This window comes from Peromyscus eremicus, chromosome 12 (assembly GCF_949786415.1).
Source record: "Peromyscus eremicus chromosome 12, PerEre_H2_v1, whole genome shotgun sequence".
Classification (NCBI taxonomy): Eukaryota; Metazoa; Chordata; class Mammalia; order Rodentia; family Cricetidae; genus Peromyscus; species Peromyscus eremicus.
Window position 1 is genome coordinate 50,033,847 of NC_081428.1, and position 15,059 is coordinate 50,048,905.

The 15,059-nt window shown below is 43.2% G+C and overlaps 1 protein-coding gene across 3 annotated transcripts; it reads right to left on the reverse strand.

Moving 5' to 3' along the window:
* Positions 1–822: 822 nt before the first annotated feature.
* On the reverse strand, positions 823–14,859 carry Nepro (nucleolus and neural progenitor protein). 3 transcript variants are annotated; one of them, XM_059277255.1, is made up of 9 exons: positions 14,693–14,859; positions 12,101–12,255; positions 9,970–10,049; positions 9,544–9,675; positions 9,224–9,301; positions 7,209–7,573; positions 6,781–6,842; positions 3,108–3,370; positions 823–1,440 (listed from the first exon to the last, which is right to left on the reverse strand). In XM_059277255.1, the coding sequence occupies exons 1-9, from the start codon at positions 14,796–14,798 to the stop codon at positions 978–980; spliced, it is 1,704 nt and encodes a 567-aa protein (XP_059133238.1). In that variant the 5' UTR covers positions 14,799–14,859; the 3' UTR covers positions 823–977. The 3 variants fall into 3 exon arrangements, with proteins under 3 accessions (XP_059133238.1, XP_059133239.1, XP_059133240.1); XM_059277256.1 differs by lacking the exon at positions 14,693–14,859 and adding an exon at positions 14,183–14,581; XM_059277257.1 differs by lacking the exon at positions 14,693–14,859 and adding an exon at positions 12,760–13,735.
* Between the last annotated feature and the right edge of the window lie 200 nt (positions 14,860–15,059).

Consider the following 15,059-nt stretch of genomic DNA (forward strand, 5'->3'; position numbering starts at 1 on the left):
GCAGGCTTTAGGCTTGTGCTGTCATTGGACAGCTGGTCACTACAGAGGACAAGGGGAAGACTCCTTTTTTCCTAAGAAGCTCCCTCTTTCTGGCCTGAGGGCCAAGTGGATTCTCCATAACCACCATTTCCGGGAGCAGTTGTACAGGTATGTCAAAAGTCAGGTGATGGCACTGACCCCAGGTTACAAATTTATGAAATTCCTTGCATACATTCACCTACTTCTTAGCTGCATTCCATAGAAACAAGAAAGAAGAAAACTCCAAAAGCCTTGTAATATAGCCTCTTAAGAGTTACAGTGATAAAATGAAGATTCAGTAGTTTTAACCAAGTAATGGCAAATCTTTTGATAATTCATCTTAGTAACAGCATACACTGGCATACGTACACATTGTATTCAAGAGAAGAACCTGGGCAGGTGAGATGGCCCAGCGAGTAAACACACATGCTGCTAAGCCTGACAATCTGAACTCCACCCTGGGACCTACAGATGGAAGGAGAGAACCAACTCTCACAAGTTATCCTCCGATGTCAACGCACATGTACACACGTGCATGCGCGTGCATGCACACACACAAACCTTTATGGTGCTTCCTTGCTACTGTCCAAACTTGCTCTGTTTACCCTCAGATACCTAAGATTTTGTGAACTTGGGATCTTAACTCCCTAGTAAATCATAAACATCTACTTTTCAGAAACCTGAAACCTACTTGCTTCAGTCAAGAAGGTAGGTGTTACTCGGGCAGACAGTGACACTTCTCATCATATTTCACACCCTCCACAGTCAAAGCCAAATAAACAGTAACTGAGGAGCTGACAGAGCTGCTGCTGTAAACGTTTATTGAACTGGCGTGCACTCTGGATTGTCGCACAGAAGCAGCTCCTGGCCCAAGCAGTGTTTCCAGCTCTCAGCAGTACCACTGAAGACAGCAGAAGCCCGAACCAGCTTGTTAACTGCTCAGTTTCACATACGTACATCTACACTCCCATCAAAGCAAAAATATCATCAATGTCATCTGCCTCTTTAGCAGCTGCTGGTACACTGTGTGTGTGTGTTTGTCTCTTTGTCCGCAAACCAGTTTCATTTCCACCGCCTGCTGTGAGATTCCTGTGGATCCCCGGCTCCTTTGTTTTTCGGACAGGCTTTGAAAGCCTTCTCGAGACCTGCTTTCTGTTAGGACAGACATCTGTCCTCGGAACTGTCCCATCTGAGCGGCTCCACTTAGCACTGCTGCCCCCTGTGCTCTTCAGAGTCCCTTCAGGGACCTGCTGGGTTTCCTTTAAAAGAGTTGACTGCAACTTTCTCTGCGGTTTCCTTTGTCTCGATAAAACTTTATGCTTTGATCTTTGTCTGGAAGGACACTTTGAAGTGCTGGCAATGGAGCCGCGAAGAAGGCGGTTGCAAAGAGATGTTTTCATGCACTGTAGCTTCTTTGGTAAACTAAAGGACAGAAGAGAAAAAGCTAACTTACTATGACGCTACACAGTTCTCAAGCACTTTTAACTTCTCCACTAGTTTCCAACAGAAGTACAGTACAGTTATAAAAAGTACAGTTTGTTGTAAGTCCTGTGCAGTACAGTTATAAAAAGTACAGTTTGTTGTAAGTCCTGTGCAGTACAGTTATAAAAAGTACAGTTTGTTGTAAGTCCTGTGCCTGTGTGTATGTATAACCTCAAACATACAAAAGTAAGGAAATGGGAGATCCAACCTAACAGTGTGTTTTTCAGAGCCCGATTCCCTGATTCAGGATGCAGGCAAATGTGCCTCCATTTTGCCCTCAAAGTAACTCCCATAACTGCCCAGCAAGGTCACAAATGGTGAGACACCTCCACACTTGAGAGCCATGGCCTTTCCCTCATGCTGATAATCTGTTCCCAGGGTAAACAGGTGGAAATCACAAAATATCACAAATGGGAAGTGCTGCAGTCAGAATCCATTCCTAGCTAGGTTCATGTTGTGGCAGGAAATGAACAGAGGAAAGGAATAGAAGTGAAGAGGGGGCTTCTGGCGGAGACAAACTGACAGCCGTGAGATAACCCGAAGTGTGAGTTGTACTGTACCCCCTTCAAGTCTGCAGCAGAACTCAGCTGATGAGTCTAGGCAATTGCTTCACTACCTTATGGCTTATTCTGGCCTTGTAAACTACTCACTGTTGGTAAAGACTAACATAGCTCTATGTGCCTTACCCAATTCCCTTCATTCTTAAAAAAAAATAATAATCATCATCATTTGAGGAAACCCTGTGTAATAAGCAATTCATGACCATAAGCAGTGGCTTTTCACTGTGTAAAAAGTGGGTGCATCTCTGAATGAAACAAAAAAAAAAAAAAAAAAAAAGAGTCAGGAACCGAGCTGAGTTCTAGATGTCCAGTTCCAGTACCTGAGCAAAACCATCTCTTTATGTATGAAATGGGAATGAGAATGCCACCTTCCAGAGTACTGTGGACACTAAATGTTTTACAAAACGTACTACAGGAAAATAAATGTACTAATGAAACAGCAACAGGGCAACATGGTCACTATATTTTGGGAAGTAGAGGCTAACAGTTTAACCAATAAACCTGAGTTTGCTACCCCTCTTGCTAACCATTCACCATTATGATTTGTTTCTTCACTATTCTAAACTGTTCTTTGATGTAAGAACCATGACAAATTGAACACACCAATATGTGGACATCCAGCTGCTGTAAGCATCAAACCTGACCCTAACTCCTGCAGCCTGTGTGGGCCTCAGAGACAGAAGCACTCACTTCTCTGACATCCGCACCCAGCTGTGTTGAGGCTGTCCACAGAAGGGTGCCTCCCTCTAGAACATGAGCTCCTGAGGACTAAGACTGTTGCATGCTTTGAAGGCCACAGGCAATCTTAATGCTTTCTGAATGAACCAGCTGGAATGATGAGGTATAAATCAGTAAGTCCAGTGAACTGTTCGTTCACTTTCTTCCTCCTAACTGCCCAGACACCATGAGCAACACATGAAACTGTATTGAGTAGGTCCTATGTTAGCACCCTGAGGGCTGCTAGCCATCCCATTTTAAACAAAGGAGGTAATGCACATCTGTACACATTCTTACCGAAAAGAGAAAGAACTTTTCTAACATAATTACCTATAACCCTGAGCTTCCACATGTCTAAGCCTGTTACTCTTAAGAAGTTTGCTGCCCAGATAGGTGGCCTGAGCCTTGAGCTTTTTGCTCCGGCACCACACGACTGCCATTTGGATTTCTTCAGAAAGCTGGGTGAAAGTCTTGGTCACCCGGATTCTCTGCACAATATTGTGAGCAGCCCGGGAAGTTCTTGTCAGCTTTTGAGAGGAAAGTTTGCTTGTCTTAAATCTGGATTGAGAGCATTTCAACTCAAGGCTGGTCTCCTGAAATATAAAAAGGTGAGAAAGATAAATTGAAAATGATACTGAGTTTTAGAAAGCTAATTCATTTAAAAAAAAAAATTCAAATAATTAGTCTTTTCTTTTTCTTTTTTTTTTTGGGGGGGGGGGGGTAAAGAAACTCTTAATACATTGACCTGTCCTTTTTATCCAGTCTCTTAACACTACTTTTTACCAAGGCAGGTCCTATCTTTCTTTTAATTAAATGTACACAGAAAACCCAAAATTAAGCCAGGCAGCATGGTAGCACACCTTTAATCCTAGCAGAGGCAGAGGTAGGCAGATCTCTTTGAGTTCAAGGAGTTCCAGGACAGCCAGGGCTATACAAGAGAAACCCTGTCTTGAAAAACCAAAAAGAAAAGAAAGAAAACCCAAGATACTCTCACACATATATGTAACATACACAATAAAAGTCTGATACCACCGCTGGGCGGTGGTGGCGCACGCCTTTAATCCCAGCACTCGGGAGGCAGAGCCAGGCGGATCTCTGTGAGTTCGAGGCCAGCCTGGGCTACCAAGTGAGTTCCAGGAGAGGCGCAAAGCTACACAGAGAAACCCTGTCTCGAAAAACAAAAACAAAAACAAAAAAAATAAATAAATAAAACTCTGATACCAGTCAAAGCCTAATGATGAAGGGAAAAAAATCACAAGTCTTTCACAGACATCACTGGACTACCTTGTTTGTTTATTTGGAGGGTTGTTTTATTTTTTGACTTTATTTCTTTTATTGAAGACCTAACTTAGGACCGTGTGCATACTTGGCAAGCGGCCTGTATCCCGAGACAGGCTTCAACAAGTTACCCAGGCTGATTTAAACTCACTCTAGTTCAGAGAGGCTTTGAACTTGCCATCCTCCTGCCTCAGCCTCCTGTGTAGCGGGATAACAAACCTGTGCCAGCAAGACTGCCTCAAACTACAGTTGTTTACCACTAATTTCTATCCCCCCAGGAACAGTCCTCAAGATGGGTCATAAATGTTACAGAAAACATAAAGATGGGGAGCCCTGGAAAGCACCCAGCATGACAGGCCTGTCAGTTGGTGAACAAGATGAAATGATGAAGCGTGCAACCCTCCCAGGCTTGCACCATTCTGACCAAAGATCTTTATTCAGTCTCTTCTATAGCAAGTCAAGTTTGGATTTTACTAGCTTTTTCTACTTTATGAAAACTATACAACCTACCAAGTCTACCACCTACCAAGTCTACCTATCTTCCATTCAAAGCTTACTTTCTTTCCAAATTTCTGGTGGCACACACTTTTAATTCCAGTACTCAAAAAGCAGAGACAGAAGGGTCTCTATGAGGTCAGCCTGCTGGTCTACATAGTGAGTTCCAGGCCAGTCAGGGCTGCATAGTGAGATTCTGTCAAATAAATAAGTAAATAAATTCCCACATTCAACAGGAACCTAAAGAAATAATTATGAAATTAAAGACCCTCTAGTATTGTTTTGTGATCAATAACTTGCTCTAAAAACAAGCTGAGCCTATGAATGCCAATTACAATATGGGAGCAATTACTCTTGAATAAGGAGGATATTAATCAACCATATCAAGCCCAGCTCCCCTGTAAACTGGCTCTCAGGCTGCAGAGGTGGAAAGGCCCACAGTTCTTGAGACCGGAATTCAAAGATTCTCCCCAGGATAGCTGTAATAAGGAATCACGTGGCCTGTATTCAAACCTGATCCCTGTCACTTAACTATATGGCCTAAAGAACTCTGAGACTGTCTATGCCTCATTTTCCTCTGTTGAAATATAAAAGCCGGGGGCTGGAGAGATGGCTCAGAGGTTAAGAGCACTGGCTGCTCTTTCAGGGGTCCAGAGTTCAATTCCCAGCAACCATAAGGTGGCTCACAACCATCTGTAATTTGATCTTGTGCCTTCTTCTGACCTGCAGGCAGAACACTATATACATAATAAATACATTTAAAAAAAGAAATAGGAAAGCAGTATTGCAAACATCTACCTCCCAGGGCTTTTCTAAGGAGATGGGAGTTAATACACATACAGCATTTAAGATAGTGTCCGGTGCTCAAAGGACCTGCTATTATGTTTCCTCCTTCTGAACTCATCAATTAGGCAAGATCAAAATGCAAGCTGCCATCTGTGTTAAAAAGTTCAAAAAAGAACTATGGGTTCAGGGCTGGAGAGATGGCTCAGCAGTTAAGAGCATTGGCTGCTCTTCCGGAGGTCCTGAGCTCACCACCATCTATAGTGGGATCTGATGCCCTCTTCTTTAATAAAGTTGTACATGCAGACAGAGCACTCATATCATAAAATAAATAAATCTTTAAAAAAAAACAACACAGGTTCTTGTAGTGATATTTGGTTTGTGTTCTAACAAATAAAGCTTGCCTGGAGATCAGAGTGTGGAGCTAGCCACTAGTTAACCATAGAGGCCAGGCAGTGATAGCACACACCTTTAATCCCAGCACTTGGGATCTCATGCCTTTGATCCCAGTACTTGAGAGGCACACACACACACACGCCTTTAATCCCAGCACTAGGGAGGAAGAAACAGAAAGTGATATGCTAGGTGGAGAGAGGAATATAAGGCAGGAGAAGACAGGAGCTCGGCCCCTTTCAGGCTGAGGAGTTGCTCCTTTGTCTCTCTGATCTTTCAGCATTTACCCTGAAATCTGGCTCCAGGTTTTTATTATTAAGACCAATCAGGATTCGCACTACTGGTTCTTCGAAAAATGATTAAGAGTTCTTAAATAAAATGGGAGAAATAACCCCAAAAGGAAACCAGACAAAGGGCAATAAAAGTCAAGCAGTTACCGGGTGAAGGCTGACACTGACGTACTTATCAGTCAGGAAGTCCAGAACAATTTTCCGACATTATTAAAAGGTACCAAGTTAAAGCTTGAACCCCAAAAGAATGGCTGGCACCTCAGGACAAAGGAGGAGGAAGACAAAATGACTGTTACTAACAACATCTGCCATCAGCTAAATGCTTTACCACGCTCAAGAGTCCATGGAACACTTCACATGTACTGAAGCTAGCCCAAAGTTAGGAGCGTGGACAGGAGAGAGGAGGTATAGCGAGGTCAGAGAACTGAGAGATCACACAGCTGGGTGGGGCCAAGGTTCCAGCAACCACAAAGTCCGTGCTCTTAAACTGCTCACCATCCGTCTGCTCACTTCAGATGGGCCATGCCCTATGGTTACTTTAAAATGCCTATTGAAATTTAAAATGCCTATTGAAGCACTTCTGAACACAGCCTATGAACTGGAGTAACCAGGATATTAAAAAGTCCTGTCCTGTTCATTCAAAAGAACACACTGAGAACTAAGAACTCAGGCACGCTTATTAGAGGGAAGTCCTGCCGTCCGTAGTGAGGGGCTTCCTCTAAACGTACAGAAATGAAGAGCTGTGTTAGTTAAACCAGACAGACCTGAGCAGCCTTGTTTCGCAGCCTTGTGCACAAAGCCCGCACGTCCAATCCCGATGGCTTTTCTGTGGAATTAAAAAAAGGAAAAGCAAAACTCAGCCATAGGACTTTCAAACCACCAACAAATCCTTAACTTTGTGACATTTCCTGCCAAGTTACTGCAAAGAAACCAAGAAAATAAAGCAAAGGCCCAGGAAGGAACTAGAAGCGAAGCCTTGAAAAGGGGTGACATTCATACCTCCCTAAATATAATCAGTGACTTCAGTGAGATTCTGAACTTCTTTCTACGCATGAACTTCTTTCTACATGACTGTATCGTGCTTTCAAAGGCTTATCTTAAAAGTACGTATTTAAAAAAGAAAAGAATAAAAACAAATAAGTAAAATTTTAAATGAAATGAGGAAGAGTTTGTGCTTATCCAAGCAACTCACGGTTCCTGGTCTTTTTACTCGTTTTCACTGGCTGTCCCAGGTCCACACTTCCTTGTAGATTGCTCTTTATTTGTTCAGATGTTTTGGAAATTCTATCTAAAGTGTCTTCATTGATCTTTGGTAGTTGTTCTTTCATTAAAAACAGTTTATTTAGCAACTTAGTTACTCCTTTAGTGGCAACAGGTGCCGGCGTTTTTCCCTTAAAGAGTTCAGTGTAAGGTGGCCCCAGAAAGTCGGTAATATCAGAGGGAAAGGCAAAGTCTTTGAAGTAAGGCATGGGCTGAATCCTGGAGACCTCCTGAAGCAATCCAAACAGTGGCTCATATAAGGAAATCAGCCTCCTTAAAAGTCCCTTATGGAGAACCCTGGAAAGAAACAGAAGCTCAGGAATTAACTAGTAATATCGTCTGCAGATATACAAGAAACACAAGATTCCAAACTGAAAATACACAGCTACAAGCTCTGCCACTATACATTGAACAAAACCAAACAAAACGCCTATGGTGTGTATTTGCAAACTGCCAGGTTAATCCACCCCAAACACAAAACTCCAAGTATTTGACGCTACACAAAGAGAACTTCCTAGAGACGTGTGTCAAAGATGTGTACATAAAAACCCTACGGGTATTTTATTGAGATGAGATTTCAGGTGCATTTCAAGTTCTTCACGTTTTTGTGTTTTTGGATTTCTAAGTATAAACCATTGTTTTAATGAGTAAAATGTAAATCTCGTTTCATTTCAGAAAATAGCAAAAGTTAAACATTTTAAAACAATATGATTAGCAAGCCTAGCTTGGTGGTATACACCTACAATACTTGGAGGCTAAGGTAAGAGAACATGAATTCAGTCAGCCTGGGCTACACAGTAAGAGCCTCTCTTAATTTTTTTATTAACAAAGTAATATTAGTAATTCAAATGCTGTTACTTCTGATTAAGAATAAGCAGAATAAAAAGATGATTAAAATACAAATGAGATATCTGGGTTAAGACATCAAAGCAAGGTTTATGTTTGAAGGTAGAATCTTCTGGATTTGTGTTGTTTTGATAGTTTTGCTACATTCAAGTAAGAGCTAATGATCCAACTCTGTGTCGTTATCCAGCAAACCTTTTTATGCTGCACAAACACACAAGAAAGTGCCTTTGGGGGGAGGGGGCTGGAGAGACAGGACAGCAGTTAAGAGCACTGGAGGCTCTTCCAGAGATCCTGAGTTCAATTCCCAGCAACCACATGATGGCTCACAAGTATCTATAGTGGGAATCTGATGCTCTCTTGTGGCATAAAGGCATACATGCAGATAGAGCACACATATACATAAAATAAATCTTAAAAAAGGAAAATGACTTTTTTTAGTGGGTATTACTATTTAGTATTACTAATGTTATTTACATCAACCAAATAGGTTTCAAAAGCAGCTGTGTGTTAGGCAAAAGAAAAGTCCAGAGCATACAAGGAAGGTCAAATTGTATTTCTTTTTTCTTTCTTTTTTTTTTTTTTTTTTTTTTTTTGGTTTTTCGAGACAGGGTTTCTCTGTGTAGCTTTGTGCCTTTCCTAGAACTCACTTGGTAGCCCAGGCTGGCCTTGAACTCACAGAGATCCGCCTGGCTCTGTCTCCCAAGTGCTGGGATTGTATTTCTAATTGCTATTAAAATTAGAAACCAGTTGTCAGAAAGGATCAAGATATGACCACCACAGGAACAACAGCTTTTTCAAAAGCCTACCGCAATATTACTATAGCCATCATTATTATTATTATTACTATTACCATTATTAGTATTATTACTACTGTTACTATTACTATAGTTCCTAGGTCCTAGGAATTCACTGATCGTGTGGTTACAGAAGCAAAGCCCACTCCTCTGGCATAACCACCAGCACTCAGCTTACAATCTGCAGATAAACTGTCCTGGGAAGACAGGGAAACCCACACCTTCAGCTCCCATGGCCAACAGTGTGAAACGAAACTGTGGGAACACTAATAAGAGATGAAACACGAAAGTAGAAACGTAAACATACCATAACCTGCTCACCAGCCCAATCATCACCAGGTTCAAAATAATGAATTCCTGCAGTACCAAATGCTTCACGGTCAATCTGAAGAATCAGTTTAAGTTGGCAAAACAAAACCAAAGGAACTTGAGACTTATAAGTTAAAATTATGAAAGAAATAAGTTGGAAGTACAGAAGACTTTGAAGGTATTAAAGCCCCTAGCCAAAAGGCAAAGCTTTTAGAATTCCCACAGGTTACACCACCTTACAGCACAGCTTTCAAACAGAAGCTAAATATACCCAAACAGCCCCCATTCCAAAGAAGGTGTTCCCGTAGTCAAGGATACCGGAATGCCTTGCAGCAGCAGTCCAACATGCGCAGTAACAACTTGCAGCCTCCCAAAACCTTCATCAGCACCACCTCCACCACCGGCTGGCTGGGGACGGCGTGGCTTTCTGTAACTCCAGGCTGAGTTTCACTTGACATAAACAGAAAAAGACACGACTTTCGTTTTTAAACACAACACTTCTAGAGTAGTAGACAAGTGAGGACTTGCCTTAGGCTCGGCCTGAGGCGGTTATGCCCACCAGCAACCCACGGTTCTTTCATTGTCACCTACTGTGAGCCACATGTCAGAGTCCCGCCAGCCTCTCCCGTCAGTCAACAGGGGCCCCTCAGTACAACACAATGTATGTGTCTTGGCATAGTCGATGATATCTCAACACCAAGCAGAGACTACCAAAGGCATCCTGACAAAGCAATGGCCACCTACTTGGCAGACAACAACTGCGACAAGTCTTCAATTGAGCCCTCCAAATTCATGTTTTTCAAACGCTTTAAGCACTGTTCTACCTGAAGGAGGAAGATCGGCTTAGATTAGACTGTGTGTAATACAACAGTGTCGCAGATATGACCAAGAACTCAAAGAAAGCAAACTTCCCAGGTGGGAATATACCACAGAAGACCTTCTCATTTAAGGACAAGGAAACCCAAATCCCAAAGCAATGGCTTCTGCTCACAAATATGAATTTAACCAACCCAACAAATTTTTCAATTCAAGCAATTCCTATGTGCCAAGTATTCAAGCATGCTTATAAATATAAGTCTCGATATTATAATTTGCTGAGGGAACATATTGACAGTAGTGAATCTAGTAAAACAAGACAGCAACTTCTTCACTCAGTTTCAACAGTCTGTAAACACCAGAAACGAGAAAAGTGACTTAGTCATAGAACAAATCTATACTCACCTCCTTAACCACATGCAAAGGAATGTTGGGAGAGAACATGGTATACAATACATCCCAATTTCGAGTAATGAGGGCAGATAACATAGAAAGTACTAACTTAATGCAAAAATAGGTATGCTTTATTGAAAATCGCAATCTCCCCCTCTGCTTTTCCCTGTAGCACTTCTTACCGGCTGGCATGGCCAGTCCTTGACTGACTGGCTGCCTGACTGCCCTGTTCTCCAGACTATACTGTAAGCTCCCCGCGGACAATATACCTTGTCCAGTTTGTTCACCCATGTAATCCAGTTCTTAGAACAGGGTTTAGTAGGCTCTCAGGGAAAAACAAGCCATGTAGCATACAAAATGCTATATAAACTCTCCATCAGGAATGCCCACCAAGGGCCCTCCCAGGACTGTATCCGCACTTCGAAGGATGTAAAGTTCCTGATGGGAACTGGTATTGGTAAGTGGCATATCTTACCAGAGCTACTTATACACTACTAAAAACCAAATCTACTTCAGCATAGTTCAAATCCTTAAATTCTCTGGGGCTGGCTCCTATCTTTTTTAATTTCTAAGTCTGGATACCATCTTTGAAGACAGGTATTGACAGTCCAAGATGGTGATGCGCTTGGAAAGTACAGTGAGTGAAATATAGTTTGGGGTAAGGGAGGAAGAGAAAGATAAAAACAGTTAAGGACTTCAGCAGAGAAGTTAGTAAACAAGTTTGCTCTTGGGTTAGAAGACCTGGGTAAAAGCCGCCCCAAAAAGACAATGTAGGAAAAGACCATGATCCTCTTTGAGAGCATCCTCATCCCTCGGGCTTTAAGCAATGGGAGTGAGTATAGCTAGCCAGCAAGAATGAGTCTGCACAGTGAGAGACTATCTTTGTTATTGCTGCAGATCCAACAGCAAGCACAGTGTCAACAGAGAACTTTGCAAAAAAATAAATAAATACTGGAAAGATGGTTGTGACACACATGGGCAGCACACTGAGCTTTGAAAGGGGACTTGCAGAATTAGCAAAGAGAGTATGTAAACGGCACATACAGAACTCAGCTCCAGCAGCTCTTGGCCATGGAGTCCTGGAGTTGAAGGTCACAATACTTTATCTCCAAAACTTGCATGAAACCACTTTACACCACAACTTACCATAAACCCACTCACACCAGCAGACTGCTGACTAGATTATGACCCCACAAGACATAAACCACAACACTAAACCACAACTTTTCTTTTTTAAGATTTTAGGGCTCAAAAATTGGAAAGAATCAAAATATACTTCTTTTTGGGTTTTTGGTTTGGTTTGGTTTGGTTTTTTGTTTTGTTTTGTTTTTAGACAGGGTGTTTCTACATAGCCCTGGTTCTCCTGGAACTCAGTACATAGACCAGGAAGGCCTCAAACTAACAGAGATCCACCTGTCTCTGTCTCCCAAGTGCTGGGATTAAAGGCACACACCAGCTTTGAAATATGCTTCCTGATCATAAATTACCTTTTGAAAATATCTTGGGAAAATAAAAGGCCAAATATCCAACATGTAATTATCTTATAAATTTATGAATCAAAATAATTTATGAATTTTCCATAAGTAACAAAATATAAGTGGCAGTTGTGATCCTCATGTTCATCAGTACTGGGCTACGTGTAGAGCACAGAGAAGCTTCCCCTCACCTGTCGGAGAGCCAAATGGGGCTTGTGGTGGCCCAATCTGTTTTGATTGCTGTAGAGGACGGAGCATAACACGTCAACTTCCGCATCTAAGGTCCGGCTCCTGAGTGACCGTGTGACGAGACGGCACCCCTTCACGACAGCTGCAATGCAAATGTCTAAAGCAGAAACAGTTCAAACAAGACTCGGTATGCATTTCTACATTTACTGCATCAAATGCTGAAAGAAACATTCCGCTGTATCTGCCTTAAAGAAATCAAAACACAAATTAGCCTCAACTATAAAAAAATGTAATAAAGGATTCCAAGTATGTAAGAAATTGGAAAATGGTGTCAGGTGATCAACAAGAGAACACCTGTTAAACATGAATGTGTGCATATGTCCTTACATCACTTTTTGCCATGACTGTTGAGTACTATGACTACTCTACAGTCATCATTTGGTGGTGATCACTTACATCACTTACACCCCAAATACACAAAAGCCAGGCACATGCTGCATGTCTCTAAAACCTTCACTTTGCTCTGCAGGTAAGCAAGACAGAATGGATGGAGTCACAGCCTTCAAAGTCAAAGGAACTGTATTTGGATACCACTTTCTGATAAGAATATATAATACACTCAGCCATCTACCTGTGAGTGCCCTCTGTGAATTCAACCAACCTCACACTGAATATCGTCCCCCACATTCCATCTGTAACGTATTTCAGTAGCAGTCACACTGTATACAATATCATAAGCAACCTATAGATAGAGTGAATGCAGACAGAAAGATGTGAGTGGATCATTACTGAAAGTACTATCGACCATGTCAGAGACTTCAGCATGTGCCCAATTTTAAATAGAAGGATTCCTGGAACCAATCCCCCCATGAATATCAATGGGAATCTACATTCAGAAAAGAGAAACCACCAGGGCCACTGGAAGTTGTATTATGTAACTGAAAGGGTAATACCAGTGTCTTAATATTAACATGAGCAGCTGTGAAGCAGGTATAATGTGCCACCTGGTGGCTCAAAAAGGAAACACAAACACTCTAAGTGGAAGAATGTTCTCTGTCTGTCCCTCCCAGCCATCTGGATTTTGTTTTGTTTTGTTTTGTTTTTCGAGACAGGGTTTCTCTGTGTAGCTTTGCTCCTTTCCTGGAACTCACTCTGTAGCCCAGACGGGCCTCGAACTCACAGAGATCTCTGCCTCCTGAGTGCTGGGATTAAAGGCGTGCACCACCACCACCCGGCCCTATCTGGAGAATTTAAATTAGCTACGAGTTGGTGAATTTTCCATAGCATTGTTTTTTTGTTTTGTTTTGTTTTGTCTTTTTAATGTGACTAGAGAGGAACTAGAGTTTTAAACAGCATAGGAAAGATAGATGGGAAGACAGGTGAGATGACGTGATAGGTTGTATTTAACAATTATGAGCAAATGTGTCTATTTAATATTAACGACAGCTGCTATCATTCGACTGCCATACCAGACAGAGTTACAAATGCTTCATGGTATCAACTCTTTCATTCCCCAGTACAGCCTCAAGACACTGGCACTGTTTTTAATTTCCATTTTAGAGTGGGCTAAAACCCCAGTTTTAGAAATAACAAAATTTCTTAGCTGACAGTCATAAGGCCGTTGGCAACTTTTTTAAAAAAAAGTTAGATATGAGGTAACCAAGAAAATTACAGCGTATCTTGGTAGCTAGGTCTCCTGGTCTGAACGTCCATTTGTGGTTAAACATCCTTCAGGCTGCGGGTAGGCTGTTCTCGCACCCAGGTTATCACTTCACACACTTCAAAAGACCCCCTCACCTCATTACAGTATTTGCATTATGTTTTGATATTTTATTACATTTCTTTATTGAGTGTGAGGGAGTACCACACACAGCACTGAGTCTAGAGAACGTACTAATGGCGGAAGTTTGTTCTCGCCTTCTCCCACATGAAACCCGGGGATGGATAAGCATGAAACTACCTTTTCGTCCCGCCCACCCAACAGAATTTTCTAAAAAACAGTCCTGTGAAGAAAGTCCTAGAAGAGATCCAGCCCATGATTTGGGACAGGGTAGATACAATCACCTGATTCCATGAATACGCACCCTTCCACATCATACATATTAATTATAACTCACAACACAGACCCCACTGAGCTGCCACCCTGCCCCCTGACATCTCCTTGGGAGTTCTTGTTTTCTAAATAAACTGCTAAAACTGTCTCGGAACTGAAATTGTTTCCATCGAGAAGAACCGAGGGACCCAAGTACTCCCTCGCCCGGTAAGGGAAAAAACGAGCTCCATTTTGGAGAAAAGCCCGAGGTCCCAGTTCAGGGTGCTTGGGGGACAGCCCCGATCCTGGCGGGAACAGCACAGGGTCCCAGGCAGCGTTTTGCACGCGCCAGGCCGGGGCTAGCCTTGCTTTCACGTTCCAGCTAAGACCCGCAGGAGCCCAGCGGCTTCACAGTCCCGGACGCACACTCGCAGCCCGGACCTTCCGCCCGGTGCGCCCCTTCCCGGCGTGCCCCGCGCCCAGGAAGTCCCACCCTCGTCCCACGTGAGCCGGCCCCCTGGCTCCGGGAGACATGCCGGAGCTCCACGCGCGCCTCGCTCACCGAGGGTGGCGCTGCGGTCCGGCACCGTCAGTGTGCTGCTGCTGCCCGCCTGCGGGATCCTCACGCGGTTCCACGGCTCCGCGCCCCGCCGCACCGCAGCGGCCATCCTGTGCGCCGCCGGAGGGCCTGCGACCACTGAGCTAGGAGAGGCCGGCTGGAGCGGCCTAGGCGGGAGAGAGAGGGAGGGAGGGAGTGGGGGGCGGGCCCGAGGGGGTGTGGCCCGCCCTGGGGGCGGAGTTACGCCCGGTTAGGCCCTCCCGGAAAGGAGACAGGTAGTCTTAAGTTCCTTCCAGAGTATTCTGAGGCACACAGAAGTTTGGAACAATTTGGAAGCTAGGGTTTTCACACAGATGAGTCCGAGTGAGGC

Excerpts from the sequence above, each read along its gene's own strand:
- Nepro (XM_059277255.1), bottom strand. The coding sequence starts at position 14,798 with ATGGCCGCTGCGGTGCGGCGGGGCGCGGAGCCGTGGAACCGCGTGAGG. Across the intron at positions 10,050-12,100 it reads CCCATTTGGCTCTCCGACAG|GTAGAACAGTGCTTAAAGCG; the intron begins GTGAGGGGAAGC and ends TTCCTCCTTCAG. Across the intron at positions 1,441-3,107 it reads GTGGAAGCTCAGGGTTATAG|TTTACCAAAGAAGCTACAGT; the intron begins GTAATTATGTTA and ends TCTGTCCTTTAG.